Source organism: Fringilla coelebs, assembly GCF_963513975.1.
Source record: "Fringilla coelebs genome assembly, chromosome: 1".
In the NCBI taxonomy this organism is placed as follows: Eukaryota; Metazoa; Chordata; class Aves; order Passeriformes; family Fringillidae; genus Fringilla; species Fringilla coelebs.
Window position 1 is genome coordinate 51,524,522 of NC_140028.1, and position 14,519 is coordinate 51,539,040.

At 38.2% G+C, this 14,519-nt stretch overlaps 1 protein-coding gene across 1 annotated transcript in view; it reads right to left on the reverse strand.

Moving 5' to 3' along the window:
• LAMA1 (laminin subunit alpha 1) overlaps positions 1 to 14,519 on the reverse strand; it is a gene marked incomplete at its 5' end in the record, with an annotated part of 98,700 nt that overhangs the window by 39,318 nt on the left and 44,863 nt on the right. The window contains 14 exons of the mRNA XM_084212751.1: positions 5 to 190; positions 775 to 954; positions 1,267 to 1,410; positions 2,501 to 2,737; positions 5,374 to 5,510; positions 6,737 to 6,917; positions 7,873 to 7,979; positions 8,479 to 8,690; positions 8,938 to 9,024; positions 9,625 to 9,752; positions 10,511 to 10,621; positions 11,525 to 11,636; positions 12,544 to 12,755; positions 13,502 to 13,603. Coding sequence (XP_084068877.1) covers positions 5 to 190; positions 775 to 954; positions 1,267 to 1,410; positions 2,501 to 2,737; positions 5,374 to 5,510; positions 6,737 to 6,917; positions 7,873 to 7,979; positions 8,479 to 8,690; positions 8,938 to 9,024; positions 9,625 to 9,752; positions 10,511 to 10,621; positions 11,525 to 11,636; positions 12,544 to 12,755; positions 13,502 to 13,603 — 2,136 coding nt within the window. The remainder of the gene's footprint in view (positions 1 to 4; positions 191 to 774; positions 955 to 1,266; positions 1,411 to 2,500; positions 2,738 to 5,373; positions 5,511 to 6,736; positions 6,918 to 7,872; positions 7,980 to 8,478; positions 8,691 to 8,937; positions 9,025 to 9,624; positions 9,753 to 10,510; positions 10,622 to 11,524; positions 11,637 to 12,543; positions 12,756 to 13,501; positions 13,604 to 14,519) is intronic.

Sequence of the window (14,519 nt, forward strand, 5' to 3'; positions counted from 1 at the left end):
TTACCTCCTTCATTTCTACTTCCTTGTCAGTTCTTACTCCATTTTCCGGAGAAGGGATGTCTACATAGATGACCAGCTTGCTGGTGTGACCTCCTTTCATTAGAATCTGTGGCTCAAAATTTGAGGTTCCAAAGCCAACCAAAGCATAAAAGGCAACAGTGTATCTCAGCTTCCCTCCATAGGCCATGAGCTGTTTGGATTAAAAATTATTACTATTATTTATTCTAAGGTTTGAGCTACTAGTTGAAAATATCTTAACATCATCTGTAGACTGGAAAACTGCCAGTCCTTTGAAGAATTGGCAATAAAACATGAAAATTTACTTAAACTCAGTGGCTTTTCCACCAAGGTAAAATACATATTTCTAAAAAGCAATCTTAGGTGTGCACTCAGTTTACATTCAATTCCCAAGCAATAGAGATTCCATGATGTATATACTGATTCTAGCATCAAGGTCAAAAGTTCTTTTAGGTTTCTACAATGAAAACAAACATATCACTGTTTCCCCACCACAGAATCTGTGAAGCAACTAAATATGGGTGTTACCAATTTACAGGGTCAAGAAAAATCTTGTTAGGAAAGGGTAATGTAAATATATTGTTTGTGTTTGCTATATGTAAGTTCTATCACTGAATAGTTACAATATTATGACTTACAAGAATAGAACTAACATAGAAATAGGTTATGAAGATAAAATTACTATTCTAGAGTAAAGGAGTGTCTATCAGACAACGAAGTTATCTACAGAGCATTCAAATTATTTAATGTTCTTACCTGGTCTCCCTGAAACTGCTCTGGTAACTTCCAGTAAAATGTTTCTGTATTTAGGTATTTTCTCACTATGGCAGCATCCAATAAAATATCAGGAAATTGTGAAAATACTCCTTCCACTGTTCCAGTCAGGTTACTTTGAGTTACTACATGCACAATAGCCTGATCTGGAGTTAATGTTATCTGCAACACAGAGAGCAAAAAATTCATTCAACAAAATATCCTGTTAACAATCTTAGCTGCTTTAAAACAGTCAATAGTGCATCTTAAGAGTAATAAATGCCCAACCCAAAAAACTGGAATGTTTGATATTTACGTTCCAGAAATGAGAGTATGACCATTTACCATTTGCTTTCTTTTCTGTTCTGACCGTGCCACTGGCCCCATAAGCCAGTCAGGACACTCAGCCTGATCGATTAAATGTGCACACCAGCATGATACCTAACATGAGGATAACAGCAAACTGTCTCTGTGTGATTATATTGCTTTACTTACAGGAATTCTCACATGGTCTTCTAGTTCTGAACAAGATGTGGACATCCCAAAACAGAAGCATGGAGTACATCCTAGTGAATTGTTAGCAGACAGACCAAAAGTTCCAGGTTTACACTCACTGCATTGTAGACCAAAAACATTTTCCTGAAGGATATTAAAAAAAAAAAAAGTAACAGTACACTTATAATACTTCTCTGTCTAAACGAATTATGATTATTTTTTGAAGAAAAACTAGTTGCTAGAGAAACTACATAGTAGTGTATCAATTATTGCATGCAATCTGTTTTACTGTGCAGTACATTCCTTTTTTCATTATTTTCCAATGCTGTTTTGCTTTCTTTCTTAAAAAAAGAAAAAAAAAAAACCAAACCAAGAAACACACACACAAAACTCCCCACAAACAACCACAGGACATTTAAGTTAAGCTCATATATTTGACTGCCTATCAAAAATTAGCAGCTATGTATTTCAACTCAAGACAGAATTTCCTCCCAAACCTGCATCTGAAAATGAGCTCTAAAAGCCAAATAAACTGCTCAGTATGAATAGGAATCAAGGAATCTCTTCCCAAGGGTCTATTTTTGCACTCAATCCCCAGTTGGTAAGCTGAACCTCAAGAAACACCGAAAAGTACAGTCAATGCCCAATGGTACCTTTAACTAGAGATTGGACAGAGACCTATGAAGGCTTAAATTTGTTGTCTTGAAGTAAGTTTTCTATCACTCAGTTCTTCAAGAAACAATTCCCACCTTCTGAGAAAAATCCATACTATCTGTGTTTTTAATGTTTTCTCCCCTATATACAAGAATATGAGAGTTCACTATTAGCAATATATTTGAGTTATTGTTAAGCAGTCTTTGGTTCCAGCAAAGGAAATTAATTTGAACTTGCAACATAAACATATTTCAAAAGACACTGAGATTCTCCATTTAGTATTTATTGGTTTCTTCCTATCATTATAATTTGAATTTTCAAAAAAGTAGCCTTTATCATCTGAACTAATGTGTTCCCAAACCAAATGTGTACAAACAGAAAAACTTCAATGGTTTTGAATTTTTCCTGACTAATAGTAAGATCTGTCACAGGAAATCCTTTAGCAATGATCTAGGTGTACTCATGAGTGACACAGATGGCCTTTTGAAGCCCTTCCAGCCCTGTATCCTCCTTGACTTCAATGTGCTCAATGTCTAGAAAGCACTAATGCTTTCCCAGAAGGGGATGGATGACTCGGTACCTTGCAGGTGCAGACACCAGTTTCTTCTTCACAACCACACACTCCTTCGGTGCCATTACACGTCTCCGCTTTGGTTCCGCTCAGATCACAGTCACAGGCAACACAGTCCGGGTAGTCCCTGTAGCCCAAGGCACACCTGGAACAGTCCCGTCCTCCAAATTCAGTTTTGCACTGGCATTGACCTGTCAACACATCGCACTGGAGATTGGCTGAACCAGCGTTGCTACAGTTGCAAGCCTTAGCAGAAGAGAAGAAAGGTTCATAAATAGAAGATCTTTCTAAAAAAATTTTCTTACAACAGAAGAGCACAGTAAATTTCAAAATGACCCTTAAAACTCAATGTTTGTCAACAAATACTGTATAATAATAAAAGGGAAGAAATTCCACACAGAAATGAGGTTGTTTGGTTTGTTTTTTAGCAAAGAACTGCATTTGCAATAAACAGTGGATGGCAAAAAGTTAGAAGCTTTGTTGGCTCCCATATATGGATTGGGAAGCAAAGGAGTTGAAGGAATCTGTTCCAGAAAACAAAAATATATCCAAAATACTTAATTTACAGTACTAGTAATTGAGTACAGCAAGTAAATTAAGTAATGTTGTATAAGTGCTGAATGAAAGAAATCTGTATCATCATTTTATAAATATGACAGAAAGAAAATCTTAAAACTAACATTCTGTTAAGATTTCAAGAAGCATTAATAGCTTCTGCATCTTGCTCAAGCTACGTTTGCTATTTGATAAAGAACCAACACTCTCATTGGATCCCAAAGGTGGGAAGCTCAACATGCAGTGCAGCTCAGTACCAAAGGAAAACTGTTTCCTGGCAGAATGCATCCTTCATTATGCAATCAGTAATATGAACCTGGTATAAGGAATGTACAAAGTGGGTGTACTTTAGTTGTCATTCTTTTTTGAAGCAGTCTGGATTAGCCTTCCCTCTTAATTTCTTATCTGCGGTTACTTAACCACAGACCAAAACTGGGCTTGTGATTTCTAACACAGGCAAAAAGTACATCCCATCTATCACCACCTACTGTGAGCATTTTCCATGAGTTATTTTGCTCATCAGCTCTCTGTGAGATGAAAAGCCTTTACCTTGCCAAGTCCTGCATGCCAAGACCCACAAGTTCCAGAAGAATTACTGTCTATCCTTTAGCATTCTTCACAATTTTGCTGGTTACCCACAGCACTCTTCGTATTAAGCAGTTTTTACTCTAGCAGCGGGTACTATAATACCTAGTTTAATACATTTTATGGTCACACAGGTTGACAATTTCAGCTCTCAGGTATCAGTAAAGGTCCACAGCTCTGAACATCAAACTCTAAGATAGCAATAATTTACATGTTTTCAATCTCCAGCTACTTGTGACAAAGATAAATAATGACTCTAAGATACAATGCACTGTGCTGCAGCACACATGGAAAGGATTGTAATCTAAACAAAACTACAGCTCTGCTACACTACTGCACCCAGAAATGGATATCAACAAAACCTCTAGACACAGAGCCAGATAAAGTAACCACTCATGCAATCTGTGTTGCAAAACCAGACAGTCTGGGCTCCTCAGCATCTGCCCCATTTCATCCATGTAGGGAGCACACAAAGAGTGTCTCCTGGTTTTGCCAGAAGACATTGCTCCTGACCTTAAACTACCACATCTGATTATTCAGAATAGGGTATATCCCTCTGTTGGGACTGTTATCTGGAGATCACATTACTGTTTGCTGTATCAAGAAAGGGTCTAAAATACTTTAGAGTATTTCACATTCATTACTGTGATGCTTCAGCCAAAAGGAATTATAAATAACCTAGCCAAAGAGAGCAACTGCATATTTAATTGCACCTGACTGTTGGCAAGTGCTGTGGAATCATCCTATGAAATGAACACCTCAAAGGAAATGCACGAGGACCAGCACATTGTATTTGCAGTACGTTAGGTAAGAATGACAGTAAGCTGACAGCTAACAAAGCCATGGTTTAAAGACTAGTTGCCAACTATGTTACTATAAATCACTAAGATGGTTAATTCTGAAGACTTATTAGGACTACTTATCCTTACTCTAAAAAATTAAAGAGAGAAAAAGGACACCAATTTGGCTGACACTTAAATACTTACTGCATGTAATGACAGACCTCGTCAAGTTGATTGTATTTGTGGTTTCTCCACTGAAGTTACCCATTACATTCATGTAATTGAGGCTTTTTTAAATCTCAACAGTTAAAATAGTTTGGACCAATGCCACACCTGACAGGAATTTACTGCATGAACCTAAAGGCATAAATGGGTGCTATTCCTTGGATCTGTACTGACATGGCATTTTGTTGCTTAATCATAAGAATTAAGCTGAGATAATGGGAGCTACCATTGTTCCATCCACGAAACATTAACTACATTATACCATTTAAATTATAAATTTTCAGAAAAAAATGCCTGCAGTAGCTTTCAAGACACTTCCAATAATCTTAAATCCATAATATTATCACTTACTGATTTGCATAGCAACTATGTTCCCAGCTGCCCCTTGCTGCTTTAAATCTGGTTTAGTACCACTATTTAAACACTTAAATGTAAGAATACACACCTCATAATTTCAGTGTGAACTATGCACCTATCCAGAATAAGCACTCTGAAAGTATTTTCAAAGACAGCCCTCTTAGGAGGGCCTCTTAGCCCTCAATGTTTATTGAGGAAGGTTCCTCAATAAACATTGTGCCACCTGTTGTTTTGCTGTTTTTTCTTTTAATGTGAGCATGTTGCATTAACACTGAGACAGAATGAAGATCATGGTTTTCAAAAAAAGAGTCCATTTCTGACATTTGTATAAGGCAAATTGTTTTTAACAGCCACGGCTTTTCACCCAGCCTACCATACCTTGCAACCGTGTTTAGGAGAGAGTCCCCAGTAATTTTCTTCACAGAGTTCACACTTTTGTCCCTGAGTGTGAGGGGGACAAATGCATTGGCCAGAATCAGCATCACAGTTGTTCTGAGTATGGGCACAGTCACAGGCTGCAAGAGAAACAGGACCAAATGGTAACTTTATCCACACTTCACTACAGAGAAGAAATTCCAAGGCCACCAAGAGTCTTGATTTTCTTATGCAGTACATTTGTCTGTTCCACTAGGAACTCCTTGCCATCCCTAATCACTGAGAAACAAATCATGACCACAGTGACATTTCATCTTTATTGACTTAGCCTATTTGGTGTTTGAAAAAGCAGAGCAGCACTTTCACAGGGGGATCAAAAAGACCAAATAAAGTTACTTTTGGAGTAGAGTACATTTGTAGGAAAACTTTTCTATGACAGAGGACACAATACTCATCAGGAGATAAGCTAATGTTCTCTGGTGAAAGCAGGAGAAATGATTAATGCTCAAGAATGGATAACTATTTTTATAATAACTAACTACTGCAGGATGCACTTGGCTATTTAGGAAACAAAATACTATTCCAGTTAAAAAGCAGAATTTCAGTGATTTTATTAATCTTTTTGTTAATATTTAATATTTTCCAATAATGAAATGATCAAACATACCAAAGGAATCTTTCATTCTTAGCACAGACAAAGTATATTCATTTCAAAACAATCTTATCACAATCTCACTGCATATTTCATTTTAATATACTGTTTGAGGCATGAAAAAAGTGGTTTTGTCTGGCTGGAGAAAAGGCAGGCATTCCTTTAGCTATAAAGTATTGAAAAGGGCATCTTATTAACATGAAAAATTAGGTTTTGATGGCATGTTCTCCTTTTAGATTAACAATTTCTTCCTTATCATGACAAATAAAAATTACATACATCCAGGTGATGATGAGAAAACAGAGCTAATGACTTCATATCAAAGTATGAAACACATATTTAAGACTTAAATGAGAAAAAAGCTAAAGTAAAAATCTTTAGGCATAGATCTTCACTTTCCCAACTGCAGAAAAAAAAAGGTTTCATTCTCTTTGAAGGACTGAAGGGTTTTGTAATAAAGAGACAAAGGAGCCATTGAGGACGTAATATTTCTCTCATGCACCCTTTATGAGTTATTTCATAGTCACCACCTTTTACAAGGAGCCACAGAGTAAGCAAAGAAACGTTTTGTTCCCTAGCTTAATCAAAGTATTAGTAGACCTTCCTACTGATTCTTCCGTATCGTCATCACAACAACTGACCTTTGCCAGAGCTCAATATATTGCTGAAAGAAAGTCCAGACAAACTCTGGAAGGATCATGGATTAGAGCTTACGTGTGCAGCCACCATCCTGGAATGCGTAAAAGCCATGAGCACAGCGATCACACTTCTCTCCAGCCACTCCTGGCACACAGTGACACTGCCCCTGATGATTGCAGTCCTCAGACACCGAGCCAAACTGACTGCAGTTGCAGGGAACACAGCCAAGCCCAGTAAGCAGCCCATAATACCCGTTCTGTTGGAGAAGAAATGAATAGATTTGTGCTGTTTTATAAATTTTTGAAAATACTACAATATACACTCTTGTTATCTCTTGTTTACTCCCCATGATGTTGGACCTGCACGAATCTTGGCCAGCACTTGTGTGACTGCTGTGGAAAGACTCCCTGGCATTGTGTCTTCACTGTTGCCAGCTACAAAGCAATATGCCCTCGGGTGAGAAACTCAACCCTGAAATGCTCTCATGGTCCTTAATCTTACAAGCAAAACATGATAGATGCTCTTCTAATTTAAAGACTTGCATGAGGTGAGGGTGGGCGGTGCTGAGAAAGCACAGATACCTGTGACTATGAATGAAAGCCTAGAACAGGACAGGTCAGTGACCCTGGGTACACATGTGCTCAAAGTCATTCAGCTGGGCCGGCACAAAAGGCAGCTGGGCACAGATTTCCTGCTCTGGTCTCTGATGTAGTTCTACACAGCATAGACTGGAAACTGCTGGTTTGTATCACCAGTGAATATTTGCATGTTGCTATAACAGGCCTGCCTTTCAGCTGAATCCCTTGTCGGCATTCAGCCATGATGTATGTATTATCACCAACTACATTTCTTCAGCTATTCCCTACTCAGACTTCATTTGTGCTTTTACAGAAGCACAGCTCTAAGATTTCTTCAGGTTTGTTAACAGTGTTTGGGTTTGGTTTTTGACTGCACACTGTCAGCACCCGCCTGATCAGCCCTTTGCAGGAGGCTGCTGAGTCAATTACACAGCTTCACATCTGCAAGGAGCACATGCAGAGCAATTTTCAGCCACAAAAACCTCAGCAGACAAACCTTGGTCCCCACTCCATAAGCCACTCTCCCCCAAATCTATTTGCTGCTATTCTCTGTATCTGCTCAAATCACAATCTATCGATAAAGAGGAAGACAAGAAAATCTATACATTAGGAACAGGCAATAAATCTACTTACCAAGCATTTATCACATCTTTCTCCAATTACATTTGATTTGCAGGAGCAGACACCTGTCTCAGGTTGACAAGTACTTGAAAGGGAACCATTCACGTGGCAGGCACAGGCTTGTGTTCACGCAAAAAGAAACCAAATTAAAAAATCAGTCAGGAGTATCTATAGGCATTTGTAATACAGAATTCAAAATCTGGTATATGATGTGTTTCATCTGTTTCTATCCCACAGATCTAATATACCACAGAAATGCCCGTGAATTTAGACTAAAACTTAAAAAACAAAACACCTCTGAATAGCTGTATTTGAAAAGTTTTTTTCTTTCAGCCCTATATGTAACAATCTGAAGTAGGAAATATGTCCAGCATGTCACCAGAGGGACAGTGTTAAGCAAACCAATAAGTTCCAGGGATACCAAGCATAAAACCTTAACATAATACATTCCCCTCCCTCAGCCTAACCCAACTCCAGAGTTTTCAACTCGCACTTGCCTACTCACAACTTGAAAGTTACCTCTTTCAGCAAAGATGCAAATGTCCCCATCCATTCTGCACATGAACACTACATTTTTGTGTACTTTAAATGTTGAGAGTAATAAAAATAACAACTTACCACGACAGTTTTTGTCAATCACTGCATCCCCATAATACCCATCAGCACACTTTTCACAGTGGGGACCTGCTGTGTTCCCCAGACATTTCAGGCACTGTCCTGTGAAGGGATCACAGTGGCCCTCTTCTTGAGGGTCTACATTGCCATTGCATTCACAAGGAGCACACGACTGTCCAGCCATCAGAGGATTCCCATAGTAACCATTAGCACACCTGCATTAGTTTAAAAACTCTGTCAGCTGGAGTGTGGTCATGTCATACACTTGCCTCACTGAGGGGAGTTTCTCCTGTTAAATTTTAAACTAAAGTGTCTCCGTATTACAATGAAAGACTAAATAAGAAGGAAAATGTTATTAGGCATGTTCTGTACATGTGGTATGAACAACATAAGGAAGATAGGATGATGAACACCTAGCGATGGCAATGATATAGATGTTTCACCCAAAATTAGTGTACATACCTTTCACACTGAGAACCAGTATAGCCAGGAAGACATTTGTCACAGACAATTCCACCTTCTTCACTCAGCTGGCAAGTAGGACTGAAACTAACAAGAATATTAATGGCAGCTGGCATCAATGCACAGAATCACAAGACTTCTGCAAACATTCAATATCCACTCTTCCTTGCACCTAGCTATATAAACACACAATTGAAATTTTTCCTAGTTTATCAATGCTTTTAACATTACAACGTGTCAAAAGTATAAACACAATTTTTAAAAACTCATGGGTTTTTTTTACTTTAAGAACAAGATTTTAAAGCTTCTTAAAAACTTGGCTTTCATTCTAGCAAAGCAGTACAATTGCTGTACTGAGTTCCTTTTTTTTCAGATACAACACTTTTGTCCATCTATTGTTTTCTGAAAAAACAAGGAAGGTAACCATAGTTTTGGTGCAAAGTTCAAGGACAGGTTGAATTATTACTTTCATCCACCATGCAAAATCATACCAGTTCATTCAGCCTGTCTTAGCCTAGTCTATCTATTTGTCTACCTCGAAAAACAATGCTTCAATGAGATGTATGCAAACAAAGATGAAGAAAAACAATTCCTTTTCTCTCTCCTTCAGAGAGAAGGAGATTTTTCTTTTTCTCACTTTCTGGTTTTGCTGAAGATGCAAAAGACAGTCTTGCATAAGAAGCTTACTTGTTTGCAGCAGAACTCAGAGGACACGCACAGGGCCGGCAGTCCTCAGGTGTTCCCTGGGATGGATTTCCATAGAAGCCAGGCAAGCACTGATCACAGAAAGGTCCTGTCGTGTTGTGTTGACAAGCCTGTGAGACATGGAAAAAATCTTTTTCTATTTTCTCTTGGTAGTTTTTTGGCCCCTGAGGGATTCCTACAGCAGTCTGCAGGCAGGATGACATCCAAGGAAGCCATTTTTCAAGCTATGAAGAACTACCTAGAACTCTGAAAATAAGTGATTGATTTTTTTCTGAGTTATGACAATCCTGATTGGTTTTTTCTACATTTTAGAATATACTTTATGAAACCAGCCACATTACTTATACACATACTAAATGTATTTTACATATTGCACACATTTGCAGTAACAAACTTATATAGTTTTTACTGGTGTTTAGCCATTTTATTTCAGTAATCTTTAATTTTCAGAAGAGAGCTGAGAGCTAAATTTTCTCTTCACAAGGTAATGTGCAATTTCCACTGGTGTTAGTCATGGAAGATGCACATATATCTGAAAACAGATATTCACCGCTTAAATTTGTTATTTTCAGGAACCTGCAGCAACCAAAATCAAGATTTTTATCAGCCGGTATATGATGGCATTTTTGTATTAGTTCTGACTATGCCCCACTTGAAATGATGAACTGAAACAAATTGTTTATTGGAAAACACAATAATGGAGTCTTGAAACATACTCTGAACTAAACAATGAAAACCAACAAAAATAAACACTTGGTACCCATAGCCTGAAATTATGTGCACTGTAAACTTGTCTCCCACAGTCAAATTGCTCTCTTAACTCCTAAATAGATGCTTAAAACGCAGAACACTTTGCCGGATGACTTACAAAGCAAACACCGTGAATGTCACACTCAGTTGCATGCCCATTGCACTTGCAGGGCTGACAAATACCTCCAAAGAGTATTCCATCCACACGGTAGTACCCAGGGAGACAGGACTGAAAAGAAATGAAGGGGAAGAAAGCAGTACCATTATGTGTGTTGAAAATGCAGATCAAAACTTTTTCAAAGAGCGCACTTCCGACCACCCACCATCCAAGCCTTTCACACTGTGGTAACTTGCTCTTTCAACTCTATTGATGTCAGGGTAGCTCTTTTCAAGTGGTTGTTTTTTACTTGCACTGGATAAAGGGATAAGAATTAACTCCATAAAACTTCGATTCATCCCTTTATTCCTTGGAGGCATGAATGTCAACTTTTGTGTGGTTTAATATGTGACATTCCTTATTACGGGACAATAGAAAAGATATTCTACCACCTCTGCAGAATCATTAACAATGCTTTAGCACAATTTCAGTATTTTCATACTGAAATTATTTGTCAAAATAATTCCTGCTATTCTCAGTAGGACTGTGCCTCTCTAAATCTTCTATTTACAGACACACAAGACACCACCTTGCACAATGCATTTCACCCTTGTGGGCTCTTCCAAAAGCCAGCATTCCTCCCTGCTAAGGTTCCTCATTGCCTCCATAAACTTAATGGCACATAACAGGAATAAACTGAACATGATCCAGCTCCAGAAAAAGTGCTATTAATGAGTGAGGTTAGCTCAAAATAGCTTCACAGAGCTTTAACAGCTGCTCCCTCTGACACACTGACATTCTGAAGCACATAATCATATTTTAGTGCCACAAAAAAGAATTCAAGAAATAAGTTTAAAATCCTGCTTAGAGTATCTGAAAGAAAATACCTGTAGGATTGCATAAAGTATAGTAGGCAGCAATTCACCACAGAACATACACTTTAATGGCAGTTTAATCAAAGGCAGCCTGCCTTTAAACCCAGATCCTTTACAATAGAAGATAATTTTGCATATACAAAACACTGTAAGAGGTTACCTCACAGGATAATCCTGTGTAACCCTGAGGACATTCACAGAATTCCACATCTGGAGCTGAAGAAAGATCTATAACATTTGCACTTGCAGTATCCAGGGTCACAGAGTCCAGCCTAGGGTTAAGCAGGAAAACATCACATCATTCGTTTCCCCAGACTTTATCTTCAGCAGTTCAGTTTGCTTCTGGGGAGGTAACACCACTGAGCACTGCTCCCTGGCAGGGACAACAGGCACAAATCTCTTTTCCAAGAAGTCTGTAATCATACTCTTATCACAGCATTTACAGATGTCTCCAGTTATCATTATTCTTACTGGAAGAGACAACATCCTCAGCCACAGGTAATATTTTTGTAAAAATCTTTACAGACAATCCTTTAAGACAAACACACTCTCCCTAAATGAACAGAAATTTCACCAGAGTGGTGTGGGTGCACAAAGCAAATTTGGTATGACTGACATGAAATGCTACCAAATGACAGAATATTCACAGAATATTTTGAAGGGATCATCAAGTCCAGCTCTTAAATAAATGGCCCATACGGGAATTTGAATCCATAACTTTAGTGCTATTAGCAACATGCTCTAATTAGGGAGTGAGGAAGAAAGGTTGTCAGTGAGTGTAAGGAAATTAGGTAAATGATGAAGCTGATGCCCTTGAGAGCAATACAACTTTATTCCTGTATCTTGGAGAAGAGGTGAAACAAAGATCTGTAAGATACTGCCATTTCTGCTTTGAGACTATGGAATGATCAGCTAATCCATTGCAGCCTAATTTTCCTATTAAGGACTCCCTTAGAGATGAGTCTCAATAACATCCACAAACAAACATCAAAAGAAATTACAATCAATGTCTTTACTGATAGGTTTTCAATAGGCAGTGATGGATTAACTTGCCACATACCCAAATAAGCATACTGCAGGGAGATAAAACCTGAGGAATACTGCCACTAAGAATCATGATTCATATGCAGAAAAATAATAGAAGTATATAGATTAACTTGAATATTTTATCTCACTTACCTGTACACAGCCTTTTTGGCAATGTTGTAGTTTGCCCTGATCAGAAGATGGGTCACATTTGCCAGAACAGTCATCAGCATTTCTCGGTCTATTGCCTTTTTTGTATTAAACTCTATGAAGTTGTCTGACACAAGTCTCACTGAATTCGAATACTCCTCATATGGCTGTAATGACAAGCCCGCTGCTCTTGTACTCAGAATCTGCCCATTACCCTGAAATTGAAGGACAAGAGAAAACACTTTCCATATTTGCATGTATTTTATTAAGCAATAAAATTTAGTGTCAAATATACATCCATGTAACACAGAGAAGAGGCAATCAAATTAAATTCCTTGCATTAAGAAAAAGTAAGTAAAAAGTCAACATCTTCTGTGGCTTCAAGACCACAATCCCATTCTCTCTCGGTTCAGAGACTTCAGAGTTCTTTATAAAAGAATAAACTGAATTGCAAAATATGCAATATCTGCTGAATATCAACTGAATATCTCTACAAAACAGAATTTCCTTTCTCCTACTGCTAAAACATATAAAAAAATATGGTTTTGGAGATGTCTGGATTTAGTATAGAGCTTTATTTTTTAACTGCAACATAAATCTAGAAAAGTAAGCCATCAGCGAGCACACTCACCAGTTTCATAAGCCTTTCCAGTTTATTGCAGTTTGTTTTGTAAACACAGCTTTGTACATTTGTTAATAAGCAACTCATCCATATACATACAGATTATTTAGCATTTAAAACTAGTATGGTATTTAGCATTTAAAACTAGTATGGCATACCTACAATTTCAGACAAATGGATTAGAAAATCAGAGAAATGAGTAGTAATAAAATTTTGACAGCGACATTTAAGGGACTTAAAACTGACAAAACTACTAGTATAGAAAGAGTATTTTATTTTTTAAGCCCTTCGTAGATTCTTAACAATGTCTGAATAGTAACAAGCTGAAAAAAAATCCACCTGAATGATGACATCCACACTAGACACTATATCACTGTCCACGCTCTCCATTGGAATGTCATAAGATACCGTATACTTCAAGTCTCCACTAAAAGCTGTGAGCTGAAATAACAAAAAGCCAAGTTTTAACAAAACCTCCAGCCAACACAAAGAAATTACATTGGTCAGTACAATGTCCAAATTATAAGACAGTTTTAGGCTTACAAATACTACTTTACAGAAGAAGTTTAACATGCCATGAGTGTCAGCACAGGGACAAGAGCTGGCTTGCTGCTGTGCAGGTGGTGAGAGCTAGCTCAAGGCTCAGCTCTACAGGTGATTCAGATAAGTGCCCTCATTCAGCGAAACACTAACAGCATTCTGATCAGGCCCTGAGGTGTACACTATCATCCTAGCCAAGGGGCACAGCACGTAGGAGTGTTTCACATTCCATACACCACCTTTCAGGGTCCTTAGCCCCTCACCTGCTGCTGGCTACTACAAATTAGAGTTAACAAACAGCCCTATATTATATTAATAAGAAATCAGAATTTGAGTAAGTGTTGCCCTGTGCAAAATCTGCTCCTTAATGTTACACTTCTTACACTTGTTTTCCTTTACTGTGTCACTATACTAATAATAAACACAGCTGCATGGGCAGAGAGAGCGGACTGAAAATAATTACAGGTAAGGCTGCAAGGATTTCCTCTGCTCACCACTGGTGAGGCCACAGCTGGAGCTCTGACTCCAGTTCTGGGCCTCCCAGTACTAGAGAGAGGTGGACATACTGGAAAGAGTCCAGCAAAGGGCCACTAAGTGATTAAGAGCCTGAAGCATCTTTCCTATGAGGAAAGACCAAGAGTAGCAGGACTGTCCCACCTACTTTTGTAAGCTCAGAGAGATCTTTATCTACATACACACACATACAGCTTAAGAGAGGTTACAAAGAAAATGGAGCTGGGCTCTTTTCAGTGGTGCCCAGTGCCAGGAAAAGAGGCAATGACCACAACCTAAAATACAGGAGGTTTCTGCTGAACAT